At 52.7% G+C, this 13,260-nt stretch overlaps 1 protein-coding gene across 1 annotated transcript in view; it reads left to right on the forward strand.

Annotated features, from left to right (window-relative positions):
* The window catches only part of ARHGAP8 (Rho GTPase activating protein 8), a 95,976-nt gene that overhangs the window by 23,289 nt on the left and 59,427 nt on the right, over positions 1-13,260 (forward strand). Inside the window, exon 2 of the mRNA XM_010368582.2 lies at positions 4,670-4,816. Within this exon, the coding sequence (XP_010366884.2) occupies positions 4,738-4,816 (79 nt within the window). The 5' untranslated portion in view covers positions 4,670-4,737. The remainder of the gene's footprint in view (positions 1-4,669; positions 4,817-13,260) is intronic.

Raw genomic sequence — 13,260 nt, forward strand, 5'->3', positions numbered from 1 at the left:
CCTGCCTGGACTACAGAGTGAGATCCTATCTCTTAAAAAACAAAATAAAAAACAGGCCAGGTACGGTGGTTCACGCCTGTAATCCCAACACTTTGGGAGACCGAGGTGGGTGGATCACCTGCGGTCAGGAGTTCAAGACCAGCCTGGTCAACATGGTGAAACCCAGTCTCTGTTAAGAACACAAAAAATTACCTGGACGTGGGGGCAGGTACCTGTAGTCCCAGCTACTCAGGAGGCTGAGGCAGGAGAATCGCTTGAACTCGGGAGGTGGAGGTTGCAGTGCGCCGAGGTCGCACCACTGCACTCCAGGCTGGACAACAGAGCAGGACTCCATCTCGAAATGAAATGAAATGAAGAGATGAAATGAAATGAAATGCATTCAGTGCAAAGTCTTTCTTCCACCCCATCCTCAGGCCCTGCCCTCACCCCCACCACTGGCCAATGCCATTAGTTCATGTTTTATCTTTGTAGACTTCCTTTATGCAGATTTAAATAAAGCCCTGGGGATGGGGGTCATCCTCCTGGGTTGTGAGGCTTTAGTGAGATAACACCCTCATTCACAGTAGAGCTACCCTGTAAGGTGCTAGGTTCTGTGTCACATTTTACAGAAAGATAAACTGAGGTGAAGAGCATGCCTGAGGAAACCAGGCAACAAGCGCCAAGCCGGAAGGAGAACCTCGCTTCCAGGTGTCCCCTGGGTTCCACAGACTCCCGTGCACGTGTGTCCAAGTGAGCGGCAGTGACTGTCACTGTCACGTGTACTGCCAGCGGCTGCTGGGGAGATTTCACTTCTGGGTTTGAAATAACCGGAGGCGATCTTAAGAACCTATGGATGGCCCGCTGCGCTGGAATACATCATTTTCCGTTCTGCATCTCGCATCAGCATTTCACACCCAGAAGCGGGAAGTCTTGGCGGAGTTTTACATACACTGCTTGGTTTGCTTCCAGTAACTCATGATTTTGCCTTCTGGTTTACTCTCCTTACTGCTTCAGGCGTGCAGCGATAGGAACGCATTCTTGCTTGGGTTGCTGTGGCAGCGTGATGGTAATGCAGATTCAGGAGATTGCAGTATGAGGTTCAAGTGTGGGCTGGGTTCAAATGGGATCCCTTGACCTGCCTCATCCTGTTTCCTTACAGTTGTGCTTCCCGTGTACTGTAGCATTTTTTTTCTGTTTAAAATTGTTTATTTTATATTATTTGATTTATTTTTTAAATTTTTATTATTTATTTATTTATTTGAGACAGAGTTTCACTCTTGTTGCCCAGGCTGGAGTGCAATGGTACGATCTTGGCTCACCACAAACCCCGCCTCCCAGGTTCAAGTGATTCTCCTGCCTCAGCCTCCCAAGTGGCTGGGATTACAGGCATGCGCCACCACACCTGGCTACTTTTGTATTTTTAGTAGAGATGGGGTTTCTCCATGTTGGTCAGGCTGGTCTCAAACTCTCAACCTCAGGTGATCCACCCACCTTGGCCTCCCAAAGTGCTGGGATTACAGGCATGAGCCACCGTGCCCAGTCTATTTGTTTATTTTTGAGATGCAGTTTCACTCTTGTTGCCCAAGCCAAAGTGCAATGGTGCGATCTCAGCTCACTGCAACCTCCGCCTCCCAGGTTCAAGCGATTCTCCTGCCTCAGCCTCCTGAGTAGCTGGGATTACATGTGCGTGCCACCACACCCGGCTAATTTTTTGTATTTTTAGTAGAAACAGGGATTCCCATGTTAGCCAGGCTGGTCTCGAACTCCTGACCTCAGGTGATCTGCCCGCCTCAGCCTTCCAAAGGCTGGGATTTACAGGCATGAGCCACCACACCTGGCCTATTTTATTTATTTTAATTTTATTTTTAGGGACAGGATCTTGCTGTGTTGCCCAGGCTGGAGTGCAGTGACGTGAAATTGGCTCACTGCAGCCCTGACCTCCTGGGCTCAGTTGATCCTCCCGCCTCAGCCTCCTGAGTAGCTGGGATTACAGACATGCACCACCACGCCTGGCCCTTTGTTTTTAATTGCAGTGGAATTCATGTAACATTAAATTAACCTCTTTAGGGCCAGGCGCGGTGGCTCATGCCTGTAATCCTAGCACTTAGGGAGGCCGAGGCAGGCAGTTCACTTGAGGTCAGGAGTTCGAGACCATCCTGGCCAAGGTGGTGAAACCCGTCTCTACTAAAAATACAAAAAAATTAGCTGGGCGTGGTGGCACGTGCCTGTATGCCTGTAGTCCCAGCTACTCGGGAGACTGAGACAGGAGAATGGCTTGAACCCAAGAGGTGGAAGGTTGCAGTGAGCTGAGATCAGGCAACCACTGCACTCTAGCCTGGGGGACAGAGCAAGACTCCATTTCAAAATAGAAAAAATAACTAAAAATAAAAAATAAATTAACCACTTTAAAGCACACAATTCAGGGGTGTTGAGTCCACTCACAGTGCTGTGTACCCACCGCTGCTAGTTAGTTCCAGAACGTTTTCTGTTTTTTTTTTGTTTTTGTTTTTTGTTTTTGTTTTTGTTTTTTTTTTTTGAGACGGAGTCTCGCTCTGTCCCCCAGGCTGGAGTGCAGTGGTTCGATCTCGGCTCACTGCAAGCTCTGCCTCCCGGGTTCCCGCCATTCTCCTGCCTCAGCCTCCCGAGTAGCTGGGACCACAGGCGCCCGCCACCTCGCCCGGCTAGTTTTTTGTATTTTTTTTATAGTAGAGATGGAGTTTCACCGGGTTAGCCAGGATGGTCTCGATCTCCTGACCTTGTGATCCGCCCGTCTCGACCTCCCAAAGTGCTGGGATTACAGGCTTGAGCCACCGCGCCCGGCCCAGAACGTTTTCAACACCCCAGTGGGAACTCCCATTAAGCAGACAGTCCTCTGCCCTCCCTCCCCCGATTTCTGGCATCCACCCATCTGCTTTCTGTCTCCATTCATTTGCCTATTCGGGACACTTCATGTAAATGGAACCCTACTGTGTGTGCTTTTTAGTGCCTGCCTTCTTTCACTGAACAGAGCGGTTTCAAGTTCCTCCGTGTTGGGTCATAGGCCAGAACTTCATCCTGTTACGGCTGAGTGATATTCCACCATATGGCTGGACTGCATGTGGCTCATCCATCCGTCCACTGGTGGACATTTGGGCCGTTGCCACCCTTTGGCTGTTGTGAGCGGTGCTGCTCTGAGCATGTGTGTGCCTGTATTTGCTCAGTCCCTGTCTCCAGCTTTCCTGGGCTTCTCCCTGGGAGTGGAACTGCTAGGTCCTAGATTTGGCTTTCTGGGGAGCTGCAACACTGTTTTCCACTGCACATGTTAGCACTGAAACATCAGGAGGCGTCCACCGTGCAGTGATAGGGGCTGTCCACGTGGCTGATGGGTAAGGCCACGGGGCTTCCAGACAGGTGCCTGCAGTGGGCCTGGGCCAGCCCAGCTCCAGCCTGATACACATGCTCTCTCCCTCCCTTTGGGCCAGGCTGCCCCACTCCATCTTTCTGCTTAATCTTCTCAGGGCCCAGGAAGTTTCACCATGTTGGCCAGGCTGGTATTGAACTCCTGACCTTGCATGAACCCCAAGTCCTCTCTAGGTTCAAGGTTCCATGGTCCGACCCGGCTCTGCCCCAGCCACGCTGACCTTGGAGGCCCTCCCCTGCCTGCAGGGCTTTGCCACTCCCTGAGTGCCCCCTCCCAACCCCCTCACCGGTCCATCCCTGAGCTGTCCACACAGAGGCAGGCGGGCTGTTCATTTCACTGCCACTCAGTGCCAGCACCAGCCAGGACCCCCACCCAGGGCTTGTCATTGAAGAGCTTGGCCCCCACCGGCCTCCTGCTCTCCGTTCCCTGCAGCCAGAGGGATCCCAGAAGCCCCGTCAGGCAGGGCAGACCATCCCCGACTCAGGACGCCCAGCACCTCTGTCACACTTGGGGTGAAGGTCCCTGGAGGCTCGCCTCCTGCACTCACCTCCCCTACGCCTCTTTCCTTCCCCTGTTCATGCCTCTGCTGCACCCTTCCCCACTAGAACGGGCATCCCTGAGGCCAGGGCTGTGCAAGCTTCCAGTGGCTGCTGCAGTAAGTCCCCACCCCGTCAGGGGCACAAATGGCAGAGACCTTAGCTTCGCGGCCTGTCTGAAAGGTGTTTCCTGGGCTGAGGTCAACGCGTTGGCGGCCGGGTGTACTTCTGGAGGCTCCAGGGAGGCTTTGTTTCCTGCCCTTTGCTGCCTGCCCACTTTCCTGGGCTATCCCGCCTCCAGCCCCGCAGAGCCTCTCCCCATCATTCTCTCTGCCTCCACCTACGGTCATGGCTTCCTTGACTCAGCCCTTCATGCCTCATTCCTGTAAGCACCCCCTGCGATTATACTCAGCCTTTGCACCTCCCTCTCTGAGCCTTAGTTGCACCCCTGTCCATGTGGACAATATCTGACCCTTAGATCTTATTTTTCTCCCTCCATGGTGCTGGACACTAGATGGGCACATAGTGGGTGCACAACTGAGGTAGGATACACAGTGGGTGTACGGCTGAGAGAGAATGCTTAGTGAGTGCATGGCTGAGGTAGGGCGCATAGTGGGTGCTCGGCTGAGGTAGGGTATAGTGTGTGTGCAGCAGAGGTGGGTGACTGTCTCACGAAAGGCATCAGGAGGCTCCCTCACTCCCCTCCTTACTGGAGAACGCACTGACTTCCTTTCATCTTCATTGTCTGCCGCAGAGCTACAGAGAGACAAGGCGGCGACTGCTGTGCTGGGTGCAGTGAGGAGGAGGCCCTCAGTGGTGCCCATGGCTGACCAGGACCCCGCGCTGAGCACGAGTCACCCGTTCTATGACGTGGCCAGACATGGCATTCTGCAGGTGGCAGGTAGGACCCCAGCTGGGCAGTCCACAGGGCCATGGGCAGGGCAGCCTTCCTCTCAGCAACTTTGGGACAAAGTGGGCTTGGCAGGGGCTGCCTCACTGCAGCTGGACAAGATTGAAAACTAATTGGAGGGCCGGGCGCGGTGGCTCAAGCCTGTAATCCCAGCACTTTGGGAGGATCACAAGGTCAGGAGATCGAGACCATCCTGGCTAACCCGGTGAAACCCCGTCTCTACTAAAAAGTACAAAAAACTAGCCGGGCGAGGTGGCGGGCGCCTGTAGTCCCAGCTACTCAGGAGGCTGAGGCAGGAGAATGGTGTGAACCCGGGAGGCAGAGCTTGCAGTGAGCTGAGATCCGGCCATTGCACTCCAGCTTGGGCGACAGAGCTAGACTCCGTCTCAAAAAAAAAAAAAAAAAAACTAATTGGAGCCAGGTGCAGTAGCTCATACTTTTAATCCTAGCACTTTGGGAGGCCAAAGTGGGCAGACTGCTTTAGCCTGGTCAACGTAGTGAGACCCCATCTCTAAAAAAAAATACAAAAATCAGCCGGGCATGGTGTTGCATGCCTGTATTCCCAGCTACTTGTGGGACTGAGATGGGAAGATTGCTTCAGCCCGGGAGGTGGAGGTTGCAGCAAGCCAAGATCACACCACTGTACTCCAGCCTGGGTGACAGTGAGACCCTGTCTCGAAAAAAAAGAAAGAAGTAAAACTAATTGGAAAAGGAGGGCCTGCTAATGTGTTTTGAGAAATAAATTATACACTTGTCAAAGCATTGCCCAGGTGCTCCGAGAAGCCAACGGGCAGTGTCCTGCTAGTGTTTAAAGAGCAGAGGCTGAAATTTAATGACTTGTTTCATTAATCAAGGGCACTGTTATGTCTCATCCAAAGCAACAAACATCTGCAAAAATGTAGACAACAACTCCATGCCCAGCAGTTGGTCCGAGGAAAACGTCTTGCGTTGCTTTGTTTTATTTTGTTTTGTTTTTTTGAGACAGGGTTTTGCTCTGTCGCCCAGGCTAGAGTACAGTGGTGCGATCCCAGCTCACTGCAACCTCTGCCCCACTGGTTCAAGAGATTCTCCTGCCTCAGCCTCCTGAGTAGCTGGGATTATAAGCACCCGCCACCACGCTCAGCTAATTTTTGTATTTTTAGTAGAGATGGGGTTTTGCCATGTAGGTCAGGCTGATCTCAAACTCCTGACCTCAGGTGATCCCCCTACCTCGGCCTCCCAAAATGCTGGGATTACAGATGTGAGCCAAGCGCCCGGCCGATGCTTTGTTACTAGGAGCATATATACTTAGGATTGTTATGTCTTCTTGATGTATTGACCTTTTTTTGAGACAAGGTCTCACTTTGTTGCCCAGGCTGTGTGCAGTGGCGCTGTCTTGGCTCACTACAGCCTCTACCTCCCTGGGCTCAGGGAGTCCTCCCACCTCAGCTTCCTGAGTAGCTGAGACTACAGGCACAAGCCACCATGCCTGGCTAATTTTCTTGTTTTTTTGTAGAGACAGGGTTTTTCATGTTGCCCAGGCTGGTCTTGAACTCCTGGACTGAAGTAATCAGCCTGTCTTGGCCTCCCAAAGTGCTGGGATTATAGGTGTTATAGGTGTGCTTTTTACCATTATTAAATAGCCTTCTTTATGTCTGGTGGTACTGCTTGTCTTAAAGTCTGATTTTTCTGATACTAATATAGCCACGACAGCTATACCAGCTTTCTCATCACTGGTGTTGGTAACGTGTGCCTCTTCCATCCTTTTTCCATTCACTCTGTCTCAGTCTGCACAGAAAGTGCATCTGTTAAAAACAGCTTATCACTAAACATTTTTTAAAAACTTTAATTGCAAGATGGCCACATAGGAGAAATCACATTGTCAAAGCCTGGGAGGGTCAGCAGAGGAGTTTGCACTTGGTCATGGTGGCTCTAGGGCACATGAAACAGAGGACGGATGTAATCAGATGTATAATTTAGAAATCTCTTTGAGGGTGGAGAATGATGACAGCAGCTACTGGAGTCAGGGAGGCCAGTAAGAGCAAGAATAGAGGTTTGAGTTAATGTCGTGGCAGTGGGATACAGAGGAGGGCATGGATTTGAGAGATGTGTTTAAAAATGTCCAGCTGGTGGCCTAGCTGAAACCAAAAACTGGGGGTGGTGGGGGTTGCCACATGGGATGAGGTTTCCAGGAAGAGTTTAAGAGAAGAGGTGGCCAGGCCACTTACAGGCCATTGCTCATGCCTGTAATTCTAGCACTTTGGAAGCCCGAGGTGGGTGGATCCCCTGAGGTCAGGAGTACAAGACCAGCCTGGCCAACATGGTGAAACCCTGTGTTTACTAAAAATACAAAAATTACCTGGGCATGGAGGCACACACCTGTAACCCCAGCTACTTGGGAGGCTGAAACAGGAGAATCACTTCAACCCACGAGACGGAGGTTGCAGTGAGCCGAGATCGCACCATTGCACTCCAGCCTGGACAACAAGAGCAAAACTCTGTCTCAGAAAAAAAAAAAAGAAGAGAAGGGGGAACCCTGGGAAGTGACTTGGCCTTCTTCTTGTTTTGTTTTTTTTAGAGACGGAGTCTCACTCTGTCTCCCATGCTGGAATGCAGTGGCGTGATCTTGGCTCACTGCAACCTCTGCCTCCTGGGTTCAAGCCGTTCTCCTGCCTCAGCCTCCTGAGTAGCTGGGACTACAGGCACATGCCCCCATGCCCAGCTAATTTTTTTGTATTTTAGTAGAGATGGGGTTTCACTGTTGCCTGGTCTCGAACTCCTGAGCTCAGGCAGTCCACCCGCATCGGCCTCCCAAAGTGCTAGGATTACAGGCTTGAGCCACTGCACCCAGAACGTGGCCTTCTTCTTCAACGTGCCTCCCTCCACCTGCTCTCCTGGTGGGTACTCCGGGGGCTGGGAACCTTCCAGATTATTCATCCTTCTCCCAGTGAAAAGAAAACTAATTGGAACAGGAGGACCTGCCAGGGTTCAGCCTTGGAGGGATGTTGTGGGATTTCAGTGCAGTGTACTGTGGGGGGGCTGTGGGCTGTGCTGGGGTTGTGTGCTCCTCTCAGGAAGCGTATGAAGTTTTCAGAGTCGACACTTGAGCCAGGGTCTGCAGACTTCCTTGGGAGATGATGGCACAGCTTTTCGATAGTTCTCTTGCGTTGGAGCAGAGTTTTCACTTATTTACAACCCAGCTTCTCTGGGCGCGGTGGCTCATGCCTGTAATCCCAGCACTTTGGGAGGATGAGTCTGGTGGATCACCTGAGGTCAGGAGTTCGAGACCAGCCTGACCAATATGGTGAAACCCTGTCTGTACTAAAAATGCACAAAATAGCTGGGCGTGGTGGTGGGCACCTATAATCCCAGCTACTCGGGAGGCTGAGACAGGAGAATGCCTTGAACCCAGGATGCGGAGGTTGCAGTGAGCGAAGATTACATCATTGCACTCCGGCCTGGGTAACAAGAGCAAAACTCCATCTCAACAAACAAAAATACCCCCAGCTTCTTGAGAAATTTAACCATATCAAGAGACCATCCTGAAAAGATGCCGGCCTTAACCAGCAGTCATCAGGAACAACAAGGGTGGAGGTGCCTGGAGAAGAGCTGAGTGGAAGTCACTCTCCTCTCGGGTGAAATAGAGTTTATAGGCCAAGCGCCCAAAGCAAGAAAAATCTAAACATTTCATTGCAGATGCATTGATAGATACAGACAGAGAAAATTATTAGAGCAAAACTTCCAATTGCCAGTGGCTTTTTCTTTTTTTTCTTTTTCCTTTTTTTTTTTTTTTAGACGGAATCTCGCTGTCACCCCGGCTGGAGTGCATTGGCGCGATCTCAGCTCACTGCAACCTCCACCTCCCGGGTTCAAGTAATTCTCTGCCTCAGCCTCCCGACTAGCTGGGATTACAGGCACCTGCCACCATGCCCGGCTAATTTTTTTTTTTTTTTTTTGAGACGGAGTCTCGCTCTGTCGCCCACCCAGGCTGGAGTGCAGTGGCCGGATTGCAGCTCACTGCAAGCTCCGCCTCCCAGGTTTACACCATTCTCCCGCCTCAGCCTCCCGAGTAGCTGGGACTACAGGCGCCCGCCACCTCGCCCGGCTAGTTTTTTGTATTTTTTAGTAGAGACGGGGTTTCACCGTGTTAGCCAGGATGGTCTCGATCTCCTGACCTCGTGATCCGCCCGTCTCGGCCTCCCAAAGTGCTGGGATTACAGGCTTGAGCCACCGCGCCCGGCCTAATTTTTGTATTTTTAGTAGACGTGGGGTTTCACCATGTTGGTCAGGCTGGTCTTGAACTCCTGACCTTGCGATCCACCTGCCTCGGCCTCCCAAAGTGCTGGGATTACAGGCGTGAGCCACCGCACCTGGCCTCCAGTGGCTTTTTCAATTGGGACAACCAGCAGAGAACTCCCTCAGATGGCCGCTCACTGAGGACTGTTCTTGGCAGAACAGAGGCCTCTCCCCTTCCTGGGCCTCACCTTGGCCTCAGCTTTGTTCCGTCATCCCATAACTGCAGTTCATGCACCTGCGTTTCCTGTGGGCTCAGGGGTCAGTTCAGAACCAGGAACCCCCTTCCCTCCTGCTCCTCTAGGGCGTGGCATGGACCCCTCCAGGACTTCTTAGGCCGAGAGCTCTCCTGCATTCTTGAGGTGTCACCAGATGTCACTCCCCACCAACGCATTTCTCAATTTTTCTGTCCCAGGTGCCACTTCCCCCATGACCAACATCTAGAAACCAGCCAGAAACCAGATTTCTGTCAAACGGAATTTTGAATGCTCTCTCCCTGCTTGAGTGACTATATACTTGGCCAGATGGAAGCTTTGTAGAATTTTGACACCAACAATAGTGGTTTTTTTGTTTTGTTTTGTTATGTTTTTTGAAATGAAGTCTTACTCTGTTGCCCAGGCCGGAGTACAGTGGCATGATCTCGGCTCACTGCTACCTCCGTCTCCCAGGTTCAAGCAATTCCCCTGCCTCAGCCTCCTGAGTAGCTGGGATTACAGGTGCCCACCACCACGCCTGGCTAATTTTTGTATTTTTAGTAGAGATGGGGTTTAATCATGTTGGCCAGGCTGGATTCGAACTCCTGACCTCAGGGGATCCTCCCACCTCGGCCTCCCCAAGTGTTGGGATTATAGGCATGAGCCACCGCACCTGGCCAGAATAGTGTTTTGTAAATAAAGTTGACTTCAGTATTTTAAGAAGTGGTCATCGTGGGGCTGAGCAAGTGTTTTGGGATCTGGGGCTGAGGCTGGGAGCTCAGAGTGGAGATCCATCAGGTGGTGTGAAGCAGGGTGGGGAATGGAAGGTTCCAGGTCTGAGGACCAGAAGAGGCGGAGGTAGACGCTCAGAGATGTGGAGGATGGTGAGTGGCAGGGGAGAGAAAGAGAAGTCCACGCTGGACCTGACCCTGCAGGACGACACACGTCCACCGCCCTCGGTTCGGATCTTCTGGCACATAACCCATTCCAGTGGCCGGCTGGGCTTTCCTGCAGCACACAGGCCTAAAGGGAGTTCAGCTCTCCTTCCACTTTTGCAAAAATGGTTAGCAACTTCAAACAAAACCATAGCAGACTTGCGACTCCCTCCCGATAGATTGCTGCTGCCTTTATGATGCGTTTTAATCGCCCTCCACTGGGAGAGAATGATGAATCGCCCCACGCATCCTGTGGGTAACGGCTCTGGGAATCGTTTCTTTATTCATAAACCAGGCTTCTCCCGTTGCAGAGACAGTGAGTGTGGTGTTGTAACCAGTGAGGGGAGAAACAGGGGTCGTGAATTCATCTGATGCCTTGCAGAATTTGCATTTTATTGATAGTTTTCATTTCCTTCTATATTATATCATATTGAAGTCTGGTTTTGATGTGCTGGCCTGTGTTCCCAGAGAACAGCTGGGGGTATTTACTCATATTGACTGATGGCATCAACACAGATGCAGCATTGACGGCTTAATAAGTGGGAAGGTTGAAAGTTCTGGGGATTCCTCTCAGCTGCTGGGGAGACCGAGGGAGCGAGGAAGGCCAGCCTCAGTGTGGGACGTGCACAGGGCAGAGGAAGCTGCAGAGGCTTGGCTGGGAGTCAGCCTCGGCCAGCTGCCCATGTCAACCCATCCTGATGCTTACTTGGCCTTTGGGCCTCGGTTTTCTCACCTGTAAAAGAAGAAATGAGACACAGCACTCCTGGAAGCACCCAGCATCCTACCTGGTCCGTAGTAACAGCTCACAATGCACTTACCGTGTTCTGGGGCTGGGCCAAGATTTCCTGCAGGTTATTGATTTAATCCTTCCTGTAACCCCTCCAAGTCAGTTTCATTAGTATTTCCATATTGCAGATGATCAAAGAGGCACCAGTCCAGCCCAGCCAGGGACTGGGCAGAGGAAGAGATTCTACTCTGGCAGGCTGGGTACAGCCCTTCGCTTTTTCTCTCTTTCTTTTTAAACCTTTTCATTGGCCAGGCACAGTGGCTCACGCCTGTAATCCCAGCACTTTGGGAGGCCGAGGCGGGTGGATCACGAGGTCAGGAGATCGAGACCATCCTGGCTAACACGGTGAAACCCCGTCTCTACTAAAAATATAAAAAATTAGCCAGGTGTGGTGGCGGGCGCCTGTAGTCCCAGCTACTCGGGAGGCTGAGGCAGGAGAATGGCGGGAACCCGGGAGGCGGAGCTTGCAGTGAGCTGAGATCGCACCACTGCACTCCAGCCTGGGCGACAGAGTGAGACTCCGTCTCAAAAATAAATAAAAAAAAATCTATTGCTATGAGCCAGGTGCTGTGGCTTGTGCCTATAATCCCAGCTACTTGGGAGGCTGAGACGAGAGGATTGTTTGAGCCCAGGAGATCATGGATTATGCTCATGCTACTGCACCCCTGCCTGGGTGACACAGCCAAACTCTGTCTCTTGAAAAAAAAAAAAAAAGAAATCTGTTGGTATGAAAACAAAGTACCAAATTAGTTGCCCTTCTGGTTTGGGAGGGAGTAAAAAGCCTTCAATAGCAGCTCACTTTCAGAGCTCAGTATCATGCAAGGCCATGGGCTCTGCAAGCAGTAGATGTTTAATAGGTGTTTACCGAATGAATGAGTCAGCACTGTATGCAAGCAGGATGCTTATGAGGAGCAGGGACATGACCCACTGTGGGCTCTGGGCTGGGGTCCCTTTGCATGTACCATACTCTGCCCTGGGACCCTCTTACCCTCGTTGCAGATGGCAGAGTGGATGGGGGCTCATGGTGGGGTTGGGTACCTCGGGCCCTGTGGCTGGCTGAACTGAGTCCAAGCTCCTCAGGTGGGAATTCATCCTTACCTGCCTATCTTGGCTTCATCCCCACACCCTCGTCTACCCTCTGGGCCAGCTGACCAGAGCCACGGGTCCCCTCCCCACACCACCCCAGCCAGCACAAACCCCCTCACCAGTGATAGGCACCGGTGCCCTGGCAGGCCACGAGCCCTCCCCTCCCCACCACCTGCAAACCAGATGAGGGAGGGAGGCGGAGGGGAGCCCCCTGGTTTGGGATGGGCCTGTAGGTATGAGAAGGAGGGTGCTGGGACCTGCAGAATAGCTCTCTAAGACCTGCGGTGGCCCATTGTGGCCCACAGGGTTCTCTTTCTTGGATACCAGGTCTGAGCCGAGTTCTCTCACCAGGCCTCCCAGGACACCTCCCGGGACCCACCCAGCCTGGCAGGCTGCTCCTCCCACAAGCCTCCCAGCCCCTCCCTGACCCCAGGTGGCACCGCAGCCCCACTTGCCCACACAAGCACAGACAGCTCCTCCTCCTGTGTCCCCTCCCCTGTAAGTGGCCTTGTCGCTGTCCCTGGGATCTGTACTCCTTTCCACGTCCACAGCCTCCGCTGGCCTTGCTGCAGGCTGTCCCCACCCCTCCTCACCGGCTTCCCAGGCTCCATAGAGAAAGTCCAACCTCAGTCCTTGCCCCGGCGACCTTGACCCTCCCTCCCATTTGGGTCCCAGTAGCTCAGGGAGGCACATCTGTGACCTCTGAACACCCCCTGTGGTTCCTCAGTGACCAGGGGTCCCAGAGCAGACACTGCTGTGCTCCCCGGCATGGCCTGGAGCTGGACACAAAGCCACTGCCCGCCGCCCCGGCTTCTGCTGCCTCTGCTGTTGCTGGAGACCGACATCTGCTGCGTCTCTGCCCGGTGGGTGGAGGCCCCCACGGTGTGCTCCTCGGGGCAGCCGACGGTGGGCTGGGGGGCGGGGTGGGCCGATGCTGTATCTTTCGGAATGGGGCTGGCCCTCGTCCGTCCACAGTTCCCGCAAGGTAACTTTAAGTCTTTGGAGTTTCTCAAGTGAAAGGAGTATCTTTGTTGTTCATGGGATGGGGCTCCTAAGACCTCCAGGAAGGGAAGGGCTGGAGGTTGACTTCACTCTGTGGCCTGTGATTCCATCAGTCCTACCGACGAAATCAAGCTTCAGTGGGGGCCCTGGATTTCCAGA

Source organism: Rhinopithecus roxellana, chromosome 13 (assembly GCF_007565055.1).
Source record: "Rhinopithecus roxellana isolate Shanxi Qingling chromosome 13, ASM756505v1, whole genome shotgun sequence".
NCBI lineage: Eukaryota > Metazoa > Chordata > Mammalia > Primates > Cercopithecidae > Rhinopithecus > Rhinopithecus roxellana.